Source organism: Lonchura striata, chromosome 19 (genome assembly GCF_050655825.1).
Source record: "Lonchura striata isolate lonStrDom1 chromosome 19, ASM5065582v1, whole genome shotgun sequence".
Lineage (NCBI taxonomy): Eukaryota > Metazoa > Chordata > Aves > Passeriformes > Estrildidae > Lonchura > Lonchura striata.
Genome location: NC_140721.1, coordinates 11,370,950 through 11,388,807, shown reverse-complemented (window position 1 = coordinate 11,388,807; position 17,858 = coordinate 11,370,950). Strand labels below are relative to the sequence as shown.

At 49.5% G+C, this 17,858-nt stretch overlaps 2 protein-coding genes across 2 annotated transcripts; one reads left to right on the top strand and one right to left on the bottom strand.

Moving 5' to 3' along the window:
- Positions 1–544: 544 nt before the first annotated feature.
- Positions 545–5,094, bottom strand: LOC110475883 (C-C motif chemokine 4 homolog). The gene is made up of 3 exons (XM_021540362.2): positions 4,521–5,094; positions 3,922–4,036; positions 545–3,488 (listed from the first exon to the last, which is right to left on the bottom strand). The coding sequence occupies exons 1-3, from the start codon at positions 4,588–4,590 to the stop codon at positions 3,401–3,403; spliced, it is 273 nt and encodes a 90-aa protein (XP_021396037.1). The 5' UTR covers positions 4,591–5,094; the 3' UTR covers positions 545–3,400.
- LOC110475884 (C-C motif chemokine 4 homolog) lies at positions 4,759–16,934 on the top strand. The gene is made up of 3 exons (XM_021540363.3): positions 4,759–14,988; positions 15,467–15,578; positions 15,915–16,934. The coding sequence occupies exons 1-3, from the start codon at positions 14,916–14,918 to the stop codon at positions 16,000–16,002; spliced, it is 273 nt and encodes a 90-aa protein (XP_021396038.1). The 5' UTR covers positions 4,759–14,915; the 3' UTR covers positions 16,003–16,934.
- Positions 16,935–17,858: the final 924 nt, after the last annotated feature.

Here is a 17,858-nt window from a genome sequence, read left to right as displayed (position 1 = left end):
GATAAGGAAAACTGCTCACTTAATAGAAAATAGCTGCCACACAGATGGCAAATAAATACATCTTGCTTCTCAATCTGGGACATTGGCCAATGGTGATGGTGTTTGGATTGAAGGACCAATTGGGTCCACCTGTATCATAACTGTCTGTAAAAGCAATGGGTTTCTTAATAAGGATAGTATAATGAAGTGATAGATCAGCCTTATGTGAATCATGGAGTCAATGCTACTTATTACCCAGCTGGGGGCCTGTGATGACAGAAGTTGTCCCTGCACATGGAAGGAGGTGGAACAGGATGAGTTTTGAGGTCCCTTTGAACTGCAACCATTCCATGAATTTATGATTCCATGATTCTGTGACCCAAGGATTGCACGGTGTGAGAGTCTCCTTGCATGCTTCAGCTCTAGCAGCAAAACCAGCCTCAAACAGCTGCACCAACCACAAACACATCCAGTGTGCAGGGCAGGGTGATCCCTGGGTGAGGATCTGAGCTGATGGTGCCATGGGTACTGCAGCCCCTGCCTGCTCTGGGCCACTCCTCATGCTCTGCTGAAGGTGCTCAGTTCTCAGCTCTCTGCCGAGGGTGTGGAGTTACAGCTCCTCGCTGGCTCCTCTGAGCTGTCACACTGTCCTGGGTTATAATATTGGGGTGTATTCCATTACCACCTCCAGCTGCAATCTCTTTCTTTCCTTATCCCGTGACTCAGAGATAAGTCCCTCCAGGAGGACCTGTTCTTTTAGCCACATGGCTGATAAGATCACAGCAATGAGATCTTATTGTGAGATGCTCTGCCCAGAGGGAGGAGCCAAACGATGCCATGAAGGATATAAGCGGGGTTGTGCAGACAGCAAGGAGATCCCCTTTTCCAAGAGGAACAGCTGAGACCTTCTCTACACTGGACCTCTGTGGACTCAGATTCAGTCAAAGAGAGAAACGGAGAGTTTCTATCCAGGCAGATGCCTGGGAAAGAGCTGGATAAGAATGTAAATAATTATTTATATCTCTTGTTTTTCACATTGTTTATAGTTAAGTTCTATCACTGTGTGTCAAGCACTCTGCACCAATGGTGTGGTTGTTTTCACTTCAGAACCAGTGGAGTTGGTCCTCACGAAGCTCTGTATAAAAGAGCAGTGTATTTTGAATAAATCGGAGTCTTAATTTCACAGCCTTCTGAGTCAAGTCTATTCATTCCCATCCTGCCTCAACCGTGACAGACCTCCAGAGGGAAACTACATCAGTCTACAGGACAACTGCTGGGACAGAACCATATCTGCTACCACTGCCCTCGCCAGCAAGTGTCAGGCTGTATATCTAACTCTGTCAGTGGTTCTTCTTTTGTGCTATTGTATGTATTTGGTTCTTTTTTCCCTTTTTTTTCCCTAATAAATTGTATTTCTGACTTAGAGCCTCTCACTGGTTTTGCTTTTCAAACCAAGACACACACACAGGTGGGTGCAAGATCACGAAAGATGAGCAATTCCAGGCTCCTGCAGGTTCCTGGAATAGCTGTGAGGAGCCAGCTCCGGAATGTGTCCCAGGTGCTTTAGGACACTGCACAAGAGGTTGTCTGCCGCAGGCTGCAGCAGTGCCTGGGCTGGATGGTGCTCACTGGATGACCCTGTGCCCATCCACAAGAAACCTGAGGCTGTGGGACTGCTCCTAGTGCCACAGAGGCAGGCAGGGCTTGTATCCAACAGGGACTGTGGAGGCTCAAGTGATTTGGGGATAATCTCATCACAGGCCTTCCCCCTCCTGTCTCCCGTTCCTGCTGTTCCCTGGAGTGAGGGCAGCTCTGGGGACTAGGCTTTGTGCCAGTCTCAGTCCTCAGGGTGCATCTATCCAGCAGCTGTGTGGCTGGTACTCAGTGGCCAAGATGAGTATGCCTTGTGGAGTTGGCCCTGGGATGTGCAGGGTCTGGTGAGTCCAGGCTTTCACCAAAGCCAGCCCCTTCACATGCGGGTGGCGATGTCTACCTGAACCTCCCGGCCATGGGCTCCCTCCCCTCCCAGCAGTGTCTCAGGGAAGGGGGCTCTGGTCCAGCTCTCTAACTCAGTTCCTTCCTCCCAGGGGGCTATTTTCAGCTGGATGCAGTCAGCACTGGGGTGGGATGACTGATGGCATCCACACGACCCCATGGGCTGAGGAGCCAGGGTCTGCAGGCCCCTGAGTGAGGAGCAGTGTGTTCCTTCCTCCCTCAGACACCCACATCCCCCTGATCCCTCCAGCCCCACCTGATCCTCCTCTCCCTGCTCACCATCCACCTTCTGCGTCTGCTCAAGGCTACCCCTTGCCCTGCTGGCCTGTGTCCCACTGGTGTTTATGTTTGAAATCCCAAATCCAGTATGGAAACGCAGTGTGGTGAGCTGAGCATTCTTCTGTGCAGTCCACAAGAGATCTGGGCAGGAGGAACCCAAATACTCCTTGCTGATCCAACAGAGCCTGTCCAGAGCTGATCAGAGCATCCCAAATACCATCAGTGGTGTAGGAAATGCCATCAGGGGTATGGGAAATACCTTTAAGTACCCATACTAAGGTGGGCTCCATTTTCTTCAGCTCCAGGGGGAGGCCAGGGGAGATGTCTCCTTGCAGGGGCAGGTCCTGGCCTGGGCTGGGGTCTGGCATAGTCACCTCTGACAGGCATCTCCAAAGATGAGCAGGTTTTGGAGTCAAAGTATAACTGAGAGGGAATATTTATTTTTATCTGTAGCTCTCAGAAAGCTTTCCCTAAAAGAGCCGATGTTAAATTTCAGCCCCTAAAGGTAATGTTTTGATTAACTATAATGGGGCCAGAAACAGAATTTAATAAGCTTCCAGTTGTCATAATGATTGGAGATTAAATACCTTATAAAATGCTTGAGACAAGTTACCTCGATGTAACCCCTGCCCTTCTCACAACTCCTCCTTCATGGCTTTTCTTGTTATTATTTTGCAAAACAGGATGTTCAGACACAGAAAGCTTGTAGGAGTTTTGACAGTGTGGCAAATGAAATAAAGAACCTGCTGTCACTATTATAATTTCAGCAATTTTCATCCCAAAGGATTGTAACAGAGGCAAACACAGATTTTTACAAAAATATTTATTTATTGACATCTGAATTGAATTTTATGTTGAAAATATACTTATTAAATACAGAAAATATAACCTGAGTCTACAGATTTAAAAAAATATATATGCATATTAAATAAAAATATTTCTTATCTCTGAGTTATTGCACCTGATCCCTTCCTAATTAAAAATCAAATAGCACATTTATAGCACAATAGCACAGGAACTAAGTTGGGTTTTGGAATGTTTTCAGTTTCTCAGCCAGCTCTAAATGACATTGAAGCACTTCCAATGCTGGTCATGCTCATCCATCCCAGCAGCTGGGGACGTGGAGTAGCTGGATCTGCACAGGACCTCAGTCCAGCTCCAGCTCATTCACGTACTGCTGGACCCACTCCTCCATCGGGTTGGCACAGACTTCCCGGCCCTTCCTGGTGATGAAGCTGTGGGGTGGAAGGAGGACAATTCTTAGGGGAGAGCACTGAATGGAGAATCACAGAATCATAGAATTATGGAATATGGTGTTGGAAGGCACCTTAAAGTTTATTTAGTTCCACCCCCTGCCATGGGCAGAACATCTTCCATTAGAGCAGGTTGTTTCAATACCCATCCAACCTGGCCTTGGACACTTCCAGGGCTGGGACAAAAGCCCTGTCCAAGCTCTACCTCTTCCAAAGGTGAGCAGCTCCATGCCCTGCCCACCCTATCCAGCAGCTTTATCTGCAAAGGGGTAGAGCAGGAGCAGCATGTGGCTCCTGTGCCCCAAGCATCACCTCGTACTTCTTGTATATCCCAGCTGTCCTTCCCTGTCTTTGGGAAAGGGCCTTTCCCTCCCTGGCTCCTCAGCCCAAAACCAGCCCTGGAGGAGGGACTTACACGACAGCAGGCTGGGAGCACTGGCTGTTGGTCTCGTAGTAATCCTTGACAAAGCTGCGTGGCAGCTGCCGGGAGATGTAGGAGAAGCAGCACGAGGTTGGTGGGTCGGAGCCGACTGTGAAGGGCAAAGACAGTCATGAGCAGTGGCAAAAGGATGGGGAACAGTGCAGGGAGCTGGGATTACCCATCCCTGGGTCTAGGCAGTAGGGATTATGTGGAGAAGGAAGGGAAAAGATGGTGTCTCTTTTCTTCTTCTTCAGTTATTTCCCTGTTGGGTTCACCCTGAGCTGCCATTGACACAGCCCGTGCCACCAGGCAACATTCCCCAGCCCAAACCTGGCCAGCCCTAGCCTTCTTCAGGGAGCCCACGTTTGACTCCTGTAGTAGGGGTGGGGGGACATGGTTGTGCTTTTACCCTAAAATGGGTAAAAAACCTTTAGCTTTTATGCTAATGGTCTCTGAGCAATCTTAGAGCACCTGCCAGAAGATGGTGGGACAGAGGCAGGGACCTGGAGTGGAATTACAGTCAGAAAGGGCTGCCCCAGCAGCGACATCTCTCCTGTTCCCACTTGGGGAGAGTGGGGAGACCCTGGACTTACGTGGAGCAGCAGAGGTCTGGTCGCAGAAGGCAGCCATGAGGATGGTGAGGGCAATCACAAACACCTTCATGTCGCTGGAGAAGTGGTGGCTGGAGCTGGAGCAGGCAAGGGTAGCTTGGATTCCTCTTTGCTGTCTGATGCTGAGACCATCAGCAGCCCCTCAATTTATGGGACAAGAGGTCTGTGCAAAGGCTTGCGTAGGCATGGTGGAAATTCCACCAGGGTCCACTTGTGGTGCAGTCTCGTGATGGAACAGAGCAGCCCCAGCCCCGGAAGAGTGAAGCTCCCTCTCGATTTAGTGCCTCCCCAGTGGTACAGGATATGAAACAATCATTGTGGCTATTTCTGCTTCTGTCATGCCTGTCCCTTAGTAAGAAGTTCCTCTGTGAAGGTTTCTGCATTTGTTAAGTCCCCTGTTACCCAACCTTCCTGGCAGTTTGGAGGGGAGAGTATATCCATGAAAAAGCTGTGCTGGAGGGCCCAGAAGCATCAGGGGGATGAGGCTGGTTGAGGAAAAAGAGACTGAAGTTTCCTTTACCAAAGACTTCTCCCATATTTGCAAAGCCCTTGGGGCCCCAGGAGCAGGAGGTGGGAGCTGTCACCAGTGTCCTGCATGGTTGGAGGTGCCCCAGGGCATGTCCTGCAACTGTGACAGCACTGCAGGCACTGACATAGATAGTGGTGGGCATGAAAGAGGAATCTGAGAAGCTGAAACACTCAAGTTTCCTCCTCAGTTTAGAAGAAAGGAATGCTGAGATGGGCTATATGTTATCTCCTGGAACTGCCTGATGCACCCCAGGTCCTATAAGGAGACAGTAAATTATAATTTAATTTTACTGTTTGGTTGTTTTATTTTTTTAATAGAGATTATAGCATTATATTTCAAGAGCTACTGGTAGCCTGGGCATAGGGACGCAGAGAGCTGAAAGAAGTGTGGGTATTTGAAACCCTGAAGATGAGACAAAAGGAGTTCCAGGAGCAGGGTGAGGAAGGAAACAGTGATCCTGAAAATGAGGAGCAGATTAACTGTGGGGTGAGAGCATGGGCAGAAACTGGGATGTTGGGAAGAAAAGGGTATCCTGTCTCACCTGATGAGGAAAAATGACCACAGACTGGGGAAACAGTACAATGAGTAGGAGAGTGTAAGAGCTCTGTGAATGCTGGGCAAGAGCTGAGACACAGATGGGTCTCTGGGAAGAAGCCACCACCCTCCACACAGAGAGCCATGGAGGGCTGACAGACTTCCTGAGAAGGAGAGGGAAGGCAGGGCAGGGAGGTGAGGAGTGCTCTGGGAAGAGCTGAGGGCTGTCCAGCTGTAGTGAGATGTTCTTAGAAGGATATCTGTTCTCTACAGGAAAACAGACATTCCTGGGGAATGTCTCAGTTTGGTTATTTGGAGTGGTGGTCTTGATAGACACTTCCTAAATACCAGTGGAAGGCTTATAATGTAAATAAATAAAACCAACCTCTCCCTGGCACCTATGTACTCCCCCCAGCAGCACTGGGTACTGACTCATCCTATTTATATTATTTCTATTTCAGTTATTTCCCCAGGAACCTTCTGTAAATAACGTGGTGTTTTCCCAATATCCCTCAGCCCTCCACCAGCCATGGGTTAGCTCCATGCTCCAAGGTGGGTAGCGAGGGCTCCAGAGGATAAGGCACAGGAGATGCCCCAGACTTGTCCCACCCCCAGGGAGGCTCCTGCTGGGAGCTGTGTTGGTGCCTCTGACTCAGGCTGGGGAACTCTTGCCAAGCTGAGCATCCCCTTCCATAGCTGATCTGGCCCATTTCCATCTTTCCCTTTGCAGAGAGGCACCTTGCAGGCTCACTCATCAGTTTATACCCCATTGCCTCACTCTGTTTGTCATCTTGCTTGTCTCCAAACATCCTGGGAAGATGAGGAGAGAGCCTGCCTCCACATGCAGGCAGGCAGGAGGTGGGAACTTGGCGTTCGATGGATGCCAGCTGGGCCAGAGGGAGTGAGCATCACCTCCCTTGGATCCTGTCTGGTTGCTCAGGGAATACAACTTGTACATGGATGTAGGAGCGTGGTTTGCCTCTGAGCTGCTCCCTCTGACTGTGCCTTCAAGCATCTGTGGGTTATGCCTGGAGATCCAGCACCTCCACCGAGGCGCACGGTGCCAAAATGTGAAGAATGTTCTGCTAAAAGAGGAGTTTCATGAAAACAGAAGGATTAGTTTGGGATCTGCTTTGATTATTCAAATGTTTTCAATGATACATTTTCCATTTCAGGCAGCTGGACACCTCTGTGTGTTAAACCCTTTGTCAGCAAGCACATACCAAATTATTTTAGAGTCTGAGGGGCTATTTTGAAATTAATAAAAGCAAAAATTTATTGAGTCAGTTTAGGAAAAGTTTAGATTAGGTAATGTGTCTTACAGGGGACTAGTAAGGGCTGAAAGTTTGAAACTTTTCTACTGCTGAGAGCCAAAATTAACCCCAAAGCCAAGTTGCTTGGTTTCTAGAAATCTAATTCTTCCTTAGAAATTTGATAAAAGATTCTACTCTGCCAGCTCATGGCCAGCTGGATGGAGGTGGTAGGTTACAGTCATGCCAGTGATGCCTTGGGATGTTGCAACATGCTCCTAAAAATGTTTTCTTACCCATTTCCCACATTCCAATGATGATGAAAAGAGAAAGTCATCTCTTCCAGCTCTTCCCCCTTTTTAGGAAGGGAGGTTGAGTGTGTCTCAGATAAGGAGCCACCTTCCCTGGGAGTTGCCTTGAGACATGAAGATGACCATGGAAGAGTGGGAAAAGTGGGCTGGAGCATCTCTGGGGGGATTAATTGCACAGCAAAGTGGTGGTGTAAGAAGGAAGTTTTCCCATCAGGTTGTTTCAGAATTCCTGACCCAGCAGACAGTACTTGGAGTCAGTGGGATTTGCCATCTGAAGGAGTCTGGTTGATGTTGCCCTGTTTTACATATGACTGAGGTTTTCTACAAGTCCCCCAAAAAATCCCAGGAGAAAGTGCTAAGTAAAGCAAATACCCAAAATAAGTTCTGTCAGAAATAGGGAAATTCTCTGTCTTGAATGAAAAGAGAACCTGGAAAAAACTGGTGAGACTGGCTGATGTAAGTTCCTATTTATAGCAGAGTTTAATGCTGAGGAACTGGGTTTCACTCAGAAAAGGAAGTTATTAAAGATGTCCTGTGTTCAGAAATTGCTCCTAAGCCAAGATTCACCAATCCCTGTAGCAGCTCCATCCTGCTCTGCTCCAGCTCCAGCACTGATGACATTCCACCAGTGTCCAGAAACTTCACCCCAACCATTCTTGTCATTGCTGGAGAAATGTTGGAAATTTTTAGATGCCGTCATATCCTGGAACTGACTTCAGTAAGGAGCTGTGCCTGGGGGAGTGACTGGGGGCCATCTGTTTGCAGTGTGGTGGGTCCAGGGGAGAGCACGGCCACTTTGGCTGGTCACCTCTGGCTGCTTCACTTTGTGTTTCCCAAAATTCGTTTCAGGACAGGAAGTTGGTCATAGCTGTGTGTATCTGGCTAAAGGTCCCATCCTTCTCCAGCAAAGGCGTTTCACAAAATAAAATATTCTAGGGAATACTCTTCTTTCTAATGGCTGATGCCTCTGATTTTTTCTGGCCTTTCTTTTGAAGCAGAGAAAACTAAAGAGGATGAACTGTACAGTATTTCAAAGCAAATTAAGGTGAAATAAAAAAGCCTCTTTGCTCCATACCCATCTGCATTCTTGGTATGAAAAGAAAAGAAACAGGGAAAAGCTGAGTTTTTGCAATTTTTCAGCCTTAGAGAGGTGACTGTGGGGCTGTGTTCCTGCTTCACCCTGACTGCTGACTCCAGGGGGTGGTACATACCCAACCCACCCCCTTCAGCATCCCTCAAACCCCAAATGTCTGGAAGGACCAGAAAAAGTGTCTCTGCTGGGGTTGCATCCTCTGCCCACCTCAGATCATTGTTGAGTCCCCCAGAAAGAAGCAGGGAGGGCCAGGCTAAAAATTCAGAGCTCTGCTGGGATGGAAACTAGAAGAGGGTAGAGTTAGAATAGGTATGAGGAAGGAATTAATCGTGAGAGTGGGCAGGCCCTGGAACAGAGTGCCCAGGAAAACTGTGGCTGCCCCTGGATCCCTGGCAGTGCCCAAGGCCAGGCTGGACAGGGCTGGGAGCAGCCTGGGACAGGGGAGGTGTCCCTGCCATGACAGGGGTGGAACAAGGTGCTCTTTAAGGTTCCTTCCAACTCAAATCACTCTTTGATTCTATGATTCTATGAATACCAAACCGACTTTTAGTGAACCCAGTGGGTCCTGCCTGCTCATTATCATCAAGGAAAAATAAAAATAAACAAGACACAAATAATTTCATTTTCATTGGTGCTCCTGCTGTGCAGTGTTCTAGGCATTTTTGGGTGGGATGGGTGAGGTGGCCCCAGGGAGCACGGGATATCTGACTGATTCCCACAGATTAGAACCACAGAGATAACCTTCAACCTTGTGTCAGGGCTATTGCCACAGCTGGGGGACATCCCTAATCACAGAATCATGGAATCATTTAGGCTGGAAAATCCCTCTGAGGTCATTGAGTCCAACCATCCTCCAAGCATTACCAGTGCCACCACTAATGCATGTTCTCAAGTGCCACATCCACACATCTGTTAAACCCCTCCAGGGATGGGGACTGATGGCCCCCTGGACTCCCTTGTGCAGTGCTGGCCCCTCTCTGCAGGGTCCTGGCTGTGGAAATTCAGAGCTTCCCTCTGGCTGCCCTGGAAGGTCTGGGACCCTGGCAGGGGTCAGGAACCCCCCTGGACAGAGCCCCCAGAGACACTGGCTGTGATCTCTGTCCATGGAAAAGAGTTTTCAATCTTACAGCATGAATTACAAGCTCTGAATGTTTGATATGAGTAATAATTAAGTGTGGCATGGGTGCAAAAGTAAAATTTTAGGATTCTAGATTAGGAGTTCAAAGGGGACAAGATGGAGGAAACTGGGTGTGTCTTGTCCTTTTCCTCCTTCTCCATGCCCTCCATGTTTCACTGTGGTGTTGGCATTTTTCTGTTGGTCCAGGCTGGGGACACACTGTCCAACGTAGGTGACAGATATTGGCACGTTATTGTAAATCCAGCCCAGGGAATTTCTGGTATTTAATGTTTGTAACATCCCACTGAGGGCAGAGCCCCACACGCTGCCCTGCAGGACAGAGCTGCGGCAGGGCAGCAGAACATGTTAGAGATAAACAGAATAAACAACCTGGAAACCAGCACAGACGAGTTATGGCTTCTTCTTTGGCAATGGGGCTGAAAGACAGAGACTTTCTACAATCCAGGGATCATCAATAGCACAGATTCCAACACTGGCAGGGCTGTATCACTCCGGGGAGGTCAGAGCCCCACAGGAGGTGTGAGTCCCGGTCCCACAGCGAGGTGTGAGCTCATGCTCATGCACGGCTACTTTCTGGCTTCATGATTTATTCAAGCCTGTAAAACCACTTCCCATGTGTGGGGCTATTTGGAGGTAGGGGTGCTCGGCAGTGCTTCTCTGAAGTGCAGGTCCTGTCCCCCATAATGTGGAGGGTTTTTCCACCCCAGATGGGTTTGTGCCCTTCAAAGGGGATATTGTCTGGCTGCCCCAGCTAGCACGAGATGTGCCTGGCACCCGCATCCCCCGGGAGAGAGGGGAGGGCTCGGGGAGCTTTGGCACTGCTCACTGATTGTGCCTTTCCTGCATCCCTTCATGGCCCTGCAGCCTCCCCCTGTGGGCCACTGCATCCTTCCACAACCCCCACAGCCTCTCCTGCATCCCCCCACTACCTCCACAGCCACAGCATCCCCGTTCCTCCACAGCCCCAGGGTTCCTGCATCCCTTGGGGACCATGCAGGGATGTGCAGCCACACGCTGGGACTTGGTGGGGTCAGTTTGTGAGTGTGCGTAGAGGGACCTGAGCTCAGTCAGAGATCACCTCAGGGACAGTCCTGTGACCCCCAGAGCACTTCACCTCTGCCCCAGGTGAAGGCACCAGCATCTCCCAAATGGATCATCCCACTCCCCAGAGCTTGCATCCACTTGTGGACCTATGGAAAGAGAAGAAAAGGCTACAGGAACTAACAGGGATGGAATAATGCTCCTTCCTCTGCTCCAAGATCCTTCAGTGCCAGGACTGGGATCGTGCAGCCCCCATAGGTGAGCTGTGCCCTAGGGGGAGGCTGACAAAGTCCCCCACCGGCCTGGGGAGAACCCTCATTATCACCCATGGGCAAAGTACCCCCATTCCCCTGCCCTGGGTTCTTGGCTTTGTGACCTGTGTCTCTAGGCAAGGGCAGGATTTCAGGGCAGCTTGAAGGAGTTGGAAAGCTTCTGGTCTAATCCTTGTCACTGTTTATACCCCAGGGGTGAAGACTCAGCAGCTCCATAACAACCTTCCCTACTTCTCCTTTGAATAATTTTAGCTTTCTATTTCTACCCTGCCTGCACCAAAACAAACCTCACCACCCAGTCGAGTGAGGCTAAAGTGGTAAAGAATGGCTTTTTTCCAGGAATAATAAAGGAAGCCTGGGAGGGGTCAGCTCATCAACACAGGAACTGCAGTAGCAGAGGGCTCTGGGATTTGCCAGAGAAGCAAAAACCAGTGGACAGAAGCAGAAAATCGAAACCAGAAACTGGACCTGGAGATCCACACTGAGTTGGAATCGCCGTGCAGAGCCACAGCAGGGGCACCCGGTGACACAAAGCTGGAGAGTGTGAGCAGCACTGTGATGGGGAGGAGCTGCACCTGGCCAGGAGCCTTCCCGGCATTCTGGGGGCAGCAAAATTCCAGCTGACAAAGCAGCTCTGTGGGCACCAGCTGGTGACATAACCAAAGGGCTGCAGCTGCAGCAGCTTTTTGCAGCATCTCCTCCTCCTCCTCCTCTTCCTCCTCCTCCTTCTTCACCTCCTCACATTCAGTTATCCTTTCTTTCCTCACACCGACCATCTCAGAGCTTCCCATCACAGCCACCACAGCTCCCCACATCCCCCCGTTACCCGTGCACACAATCAGCCTCATGGTTTGTGCTTTGCAGGCAGCACTTGGTGAGCAGAAGGTGCAAAGTTCCCATGAGCAAAGCTGTCACCTCTGGTGCCAGCCACAGGATGCCTTTCTGCAGCCAAAGCCTTTGTCATTGCTCCATTCAGCTCTGCTCTTTGTCACCAGAGTTTGTTTGTGAGTCGCAAGAGCAGAGGAACATAAAAGCTCCCACTGTTGGTTTCTGAATGAATTATTTCCGTGGCAAAAAGCCATAATTTGGGGTTTTTTTCAGCAGCAATTCAGCCGCAAGCTGGAGCCACTTCTTGTTCTTCACTGAGCTGATCAGACTTACCAAGAGAACAAAGAGGTGATCCTGCCAGACTTGCTTCTGGCAAAATCCACCACCTTCCCTGATATCCTTGTCAGGACTTACAGAGACTTTGCTCCCTCTAAAAGCACACCCTTAGCCGCTCTGCTGAGGTCTCTGCCCAGATGAGGATGTGCCAGAGCCAGCAGCACCAAGGATGTGATGCAGGACAAGACCATAAGGGAAAGGAGGAATGCAAAACAAACCCTCCCCATGGGATAAGTGTGGGAAGGAATAGACCAGTCTAAGGAACCTCCAAACTTTTCCTTTCAGTCCCTGCCAGGGACAACACTAGTGAAGGACAAGCTGGTGTTTGGGCAATTTTGTGTCTTCTTTTGTCAGAGGTAAAATAAAACTATTATTTAAATAAATTAAAATTTTTAATATTAAATAAATAAATAAAAATAAATTTTAAATGTTTTAAATTTAGTTAATTAAAATTAAATTAAAATAAGCAAAGTGGGGATGGGCTGTGAGGAAAAGCAATAAATTAGGGCCTTTAGGCCACCTATGGCACCTTTCTCCAGGTAAAGGAGCCAAGATCTTTGCACATAATGTAGAAAATGACTTTGCCAAGGGCTCAAGCTGGATCTTCCAAATTTTGTCAAAGCTTCCCTGAAGAGCCTGGGATTCACGTGATTTACTCCTCTCACTACCTGGAGATTCCACCAAATCGCCTAAAACAGGAATCACTTTTATCCCTCAGCTCTTGACAACTGCTGGATGAACCCAAAAATTGTTGTCCCAGCTGGTGAAAGACAGTGCCTCCATTGCAGCTCCAGGTAGCCAAGAAGGGGGTTTAGAGTTCTGGGAGAGAAAATCCAGGCTTAGGAACACAAGCAGAGGCCTGAGCATCCTTTCTGCATTGGAGAGGTGTTTGACTGTGTGCCCAGAATGTGACAGGACATGAGGAAGCCCAGGTCATCCCTCTTCCTGCTCCCCAGAGAGCTGCCCTGAGCTGTTGGCCTCCTGAGACTTGGTCTCCCCCATGTCAGGTTGTCCCCCACTTTTGTCTCACCTCTTTAGCCAGAAAATCCATCTTCTACCCAAGGCATCTCTTGGAGGGAGTAACTGAGACTGGCAGAATGTCTCGGGTGTGGCAAATCCCTTCTGCTAGTGAACTCCCTGCTCCCAGGTGAAATCCTGCCCTTTGGGATGCCTGTGACTGCTAAGGGCAAAGCGATGAAGGCTGCATTAGTGAAACAGCAGTGAGAGAGGCTGAGGCTGGGCTGGATACTGTGCTTGGAGGGGTGTGATTTATTGCACAAATTTCAGCTGGAGGCCAGTCAGCAGCAGGGAAACCCAGGGATCAATAGTGGGTAGTCCTTAATTTGTCCCATCCCTGGCTGATGGCACAAAGGTCACCCTCAGCGAGCTGGAAGTGATGCAAAGTTGGGAGGATGGCTTGTCACATTAAAGAGACATGCTTCCATCATCGAATCATGGAATGTATTGGGATCAAAGAGACCTTGAAACCCACCCAGGTCTGTCTCTTCTGCCATGGGCAGGGACACCTTCCACTATCCCAGGCTGCTCCAAGGCCTGTCCAACTTGGCCTTGGACACTTCCAGGGAGGGGGAAGCCACAGCTTCTCTGGGCAAGCTGCTCCAGGGCCTCACCACCCTCACAGAGAAGAATTTCTTGCTAATATTCAATCTTAATCTCCCTTCCTTTTTTTTTTTTTTTTTGGTTTGGTTTGTTTTTTTTGTTTTTTTTTTTTTTTTTTGTTGGTGGTGGTGGTGGTTTTTTTTAGTTTAAAGCTGTTCCCCTTTGTCTTATCACTTTTGGCCTGTGTGAAATCCATGGAGACCTCATCAGGATGAAGAGCCTCATGAAGCTCAAAAAGAAGTGCAGAGTCCTGACCCTGTGAAGAGCATCCCCAGTATATGGCAGTGCTGACCAGATGGAAAGCAGTTTGGCACAAAAGGACCTGGGGTTCCTGGTGGGTGCCAGACTGGACATGAGCAGAAATGTGCCTTTGCCATCAAAATTCCATCAGGCTCCTGGGCTGCATGAGGAGGAACACTGACAGCAGGTTGAAGGAGGGGACCCTTCCCTTATACTCAACATTGGTGAGGCTGTTCCTCAAGCCCTGGGTCCAGTTCTGGGCTCCCCAGGATTAGAGATGTATGGACCCACTGAGATAGTTCAGCAAAGGGCCACAGAGCTGATGGAAACACAAGAGCATTTCTCCAGGGAGGGGATGGTGGTACAGTTCGGGATGGAGAGGGCTCAGAGTATTCTTACCAATGCATGTGGAGCAAAGTAGATGCAACCCAGCTCTCAGTGATGGCCACTAAAAGGACAACAGACAACAAGAAATTCTATTTAAACACCAGATAAAACTTTATTGCACTCTGAAACAGGCTGTGCAGAGAGGCTGTGGAGTCTCACAACCCACCTGGACATGGTCCTGGGCAGGCTTTTCAGGGACTGGGCTGGATGAATTCCAGCCTCGGCTCCTCTGCAGCCCTGTGGGTGTGGGGAGGGCAGGCTCAGTGTTTTGGGAGGCACAGAGCCCTCAGTGCAGCTACCCCTGAGCTCCGGGACAGCAGCTCAGCAGTCTCTGGCAAACATCCAGCACACAATGGCACGAGAGCACTTCTGTGCTGCCTGTTGGGGTTTTTTCCAGAGCTGCATAATCCTATGCAAACATTGTCTTTCCCTACACAGCCTCATAGGGAAACCCCCCATCTCTGGAGTCCAGCGGGACCATTCTCTTTTTTGTGGCCGGGCCACTTGGCATGTTTTCTTTTACTTTTGATTTGAATAAAGCAAAAATGAGTGCTGAGTCACTTGGCAGTGTGAGGGACCATATTCCATTCTACCTCACTGTTTTCTGTTCCCTCTAATTCCCTTCAGCTATTTCACTTTCGTGTCATCCTTTATCATCATCTTGGAATTTCCATTTCTGTTATTCCCAGCTGCCTCCAGGACTCCCTTTTAAAAGAGGGCTGAATCCAGCTGTTGCACAGTGAGCTACATTTTCCAGAGCTTCTGCTCCTGCTCTGACAGCCCTCATCCGACGGAAAGATGAAGGTCTCTGCAGCTGGATTGGCTCTTCTCCTCATTGCAGCTGCCTTCTCCCAAACTTTCTCTGGCCCAGGTGAGTCTTGTTTTTTTATTTGTGAAGGGAGGACAGGTCTGAACCTTCCATATTATTTCTCCATTGAGCTCCCATGAAAGATATCTGGGAATTTATCAGCATTTGTGCCATTCTCCACTCTGCCCAGAGATCAGCTGCATGTAGGAACCCTGGAATCAGAAATTCATCCATCCATCTGTCCATCCGTCCATCCATTCATTCTCCACTCATCCATTCATTCATCCAACCTGGGGTCAAAGTACTTATTCCTGGTTAGAGCTGAGAGATTTCCACCTCTGCTCTGGGGCTGGAGGAGTCGGGGAAGTGAATCTCTGAGCAATGGCAGAGTGAGAATTTCACAGTACCTTGATACTGCTCAGGGCATTGGACCAGATGATCCCCAATGTCCATTTCAACCTTAATTATTCTCTAATTTCTCACTACCTTCTCTGCCAGCACAGCTGCCAGTGCTCACATTGTCTTCCTTTGCCTTTCCTAGCTGGACTCAACATCCCAATCTGCTGTTTCACATATAGCCAGCACAAGCTCCCATGGAAGCTCATCCAGCATCATTACATCACCAGCAGCAGCTGTCCTCAGCCAGGCGTCGTGTGAGTGCCAGTGCCTGGGACAGGGCAGGGACAGCCCTTGTGGGGGTGTGAGTGAGTGACCAGCTCTGCACGGCAAAGGGGGCTGTAGGAACAGAGCCGGGAACAGGGAATAACAAGGAGAAAGGGCTTGCACATGTAGGGATTCCCAGGGATGCTCCTGAAGGAGTGGGGGAAGCAGTGTGGGGGAAGGGATGGGCGTGGGGAGCATCATGACCAGCTGCTGCTTTCATTGCTAGCACAGGGGAAAACTTCTTGAAATGCTCAGAGCTGGGATCCAGGCTCTCCTGGGAAGCAGGTGTGAGCAGAGATCTAACATGTCCCATCCCTGTCCCACAGATTTGTCACAAAGGAGGGCCGCCAGGTTTGTGCCAATCCTGAAAACGCCTGGGTCCGAAGATACTTGAAAATTTTGGAGCAGAACTGAGCCGAGCAGTGTGGCAAGAGTAGCTGCTGTCATGGACAAGTCATATTATCCTGAGCTCCAGCCGTGGAGCAAGACCCTCGGACAAAAGGAGCCACAGGAGCATCTGCAGGTGTCCCCAAGGGATTACTAGAAGGGCACCCTGTGTTCGGGGCTGCTGCTCATCCTTGGCTTGCACAGATGAGGCTTCAGCCCCATCCCTCTGCCCCAGCTCCAGGCCCATGGGACTGCACCTTGGCTGTTGTATTATTTGAAGTTATTTAAGAAATCATTATATGGGGCAGTCAGTCCTTTTTTTTTTTTTTCTGTGGATGTTGATATTATTTATAGGGGGATGACAGGGAGGGTGTTTCTAGGAGGGTGGCCCAGTGTTGGATGATGGGAGACCCTGGTTTATATACGCCAACTTGTGGTCCTGGAGAATAAAGAATTTGGAGAAAACCATGGATTTTTCCCTTTTTCATGCCTCTGTGTGGTGTTCACCAGCACACACAGAACGTCCCTCTGAGCCATCTGAGCCTCTATAGGATACATGAAGATGGAAAATGGTTTGAGCAAACCCATAAAATTTCCATACTGCAGACTCAGCAACATCCTCCAAAACCTCATTCCCCCACAGCACACACCCCCAGTCCCCACATCCTCTACAAAATTAGAAGTGTTTGTACCCACATGGGGGACTTGTGCATTCATGAATCTGCTCTCCACACTCACAAGCACGTCCCACACATTTGCTGCTTCCAGCACATGCACCCCACATCAAACTGATCCTTGGGTGTGCAATGTCATGTTGAGACCAGCAGTACTGGAGAGGGGCAGGGACCCCATCTTTCATTCTGACCACCCCAATGGGGGTTGTTCCTCACTTTCTCACCTGTAGAACAAGGGGAAAGGTCCAGCTCTTGCTGTAGGGGTACAACAACCAGCAGAAAACCTGCTGCAGTTGTTCTCAGGATGCAGCTTTTCATGGGAACATGAATGGGAAGAAGTAGATCCCAAGGGTAAAAGCACAGTGCTGGGCACAACTTGTCCATGGAGATCATGCTCAGAGTTCCTTGGCATCTGCACTCTGGGAAGAAATCCCCAAAGGATTTGGGTTGTAAAGGAACTTAAAGCTCATCTCATTCCACCCCTGCTGTGGGCAGGGACACATTCTACTGGACACACATGGTCCAAGCCCTGTCCAGCCTGGACCTGGGCACTTCCAGGCTGGGGCAGCCACAGCATCTTTGAGCAACCTGTGCCAGGGTCTCACCCCCCTTGCAGGGAAGAATTTCTTCCCAATGCCCATTCTAAACTGACCTCCTTCAGGGTAAGACCATTCCCCTTTGACCTACAGCAATAAAAGTTTTGTCCCATCTTTCTTACAGACCCCCTTCAAGTGCCCCCACAGCATAGTCCAGAGCTGGTCTAGCCTTGCCCACATCCTAGTCTTCCTAAAGCAAAAAAACCCTTTCTTTTAGTGTTTATTTTTTCCCCTGCAGCTGTAGGTCAGATTTGGCAACTCTGAGGTTGGGAAAGCACCTCTGTATTGTCTTGTGATTTCTCTCTAGTCTTGTGTTTTCTGGGCAGGCAAGCTGGCTGTAGTCAAGAGGGTCATGAACAACCAAGCAGCAACATCCCAGCCAAGGGCAGCCCAGCCCAGCCCAGCTCCATTCTGTGTCCCAGGAACACATGGAGAGATGAAAATCTGCAGGGGGTGTATCCTGAGTGTGGCTACCTCACTGTGGTGTGAAACCGTGAAGCAGAGTGGTCAGTGGATGGAGAGAATCAGGTGAAAAACCTGGGAATAGGGTGCTGGATATCTCCTCTACCCCTGAGGACATCCCAACCCCAAGTTTGGCACTGCAGAGGAACTA

Excerpts from the sequence above, each read along its gene's own strand:
- LOC110475884 (XM_021540363.3), top strand. The coding sequence starts at position 14,916 with ATGAAGGTCTCTGCAGCTGGATTGGCTCTTCTCCTCATTGCAGCTGCC. Across the intron at positions 14,989-15,466 it reads CCAAACTTTCTCTGGCCCAG|CTGGACTCAACATCCCAATC; the intron begins GTGAGTCTTGTT and ends TGCCTTTCCTAG. Across the intron at positions 15,579-15,914 it reads TGTCCTCAGCCAGGCGTCGT|ATTTGTCACAAAGGAGGGCC; the intron begins GTGAGTGCCAGT and ends CCTGTCCCACAG.
- LOC110475883 (XM_021540362.2), bottom strand. The coding sequence starts at position 4,590 with ATGAAGGTGTTTGTGATTGCCCTCACCATCCTCATGGCTGCCTTCTGC. Across the intron at positions 4,037-4,520 it reads CCAGACCTCTGCTGCTCCAC|TCGGCTCCGACCCACCAACC; the intron begins GTAAGTCCAGGG and ends TGCCCTTCACAG. Across the intron at positions 3,489-3,921 it reads TGCTCCCAGCCTGCTGTCGT|CTTCATCACCAGGAAGGGCC; the intron begins GTAAGTCCCTCC and ends TCCACCCCACAG.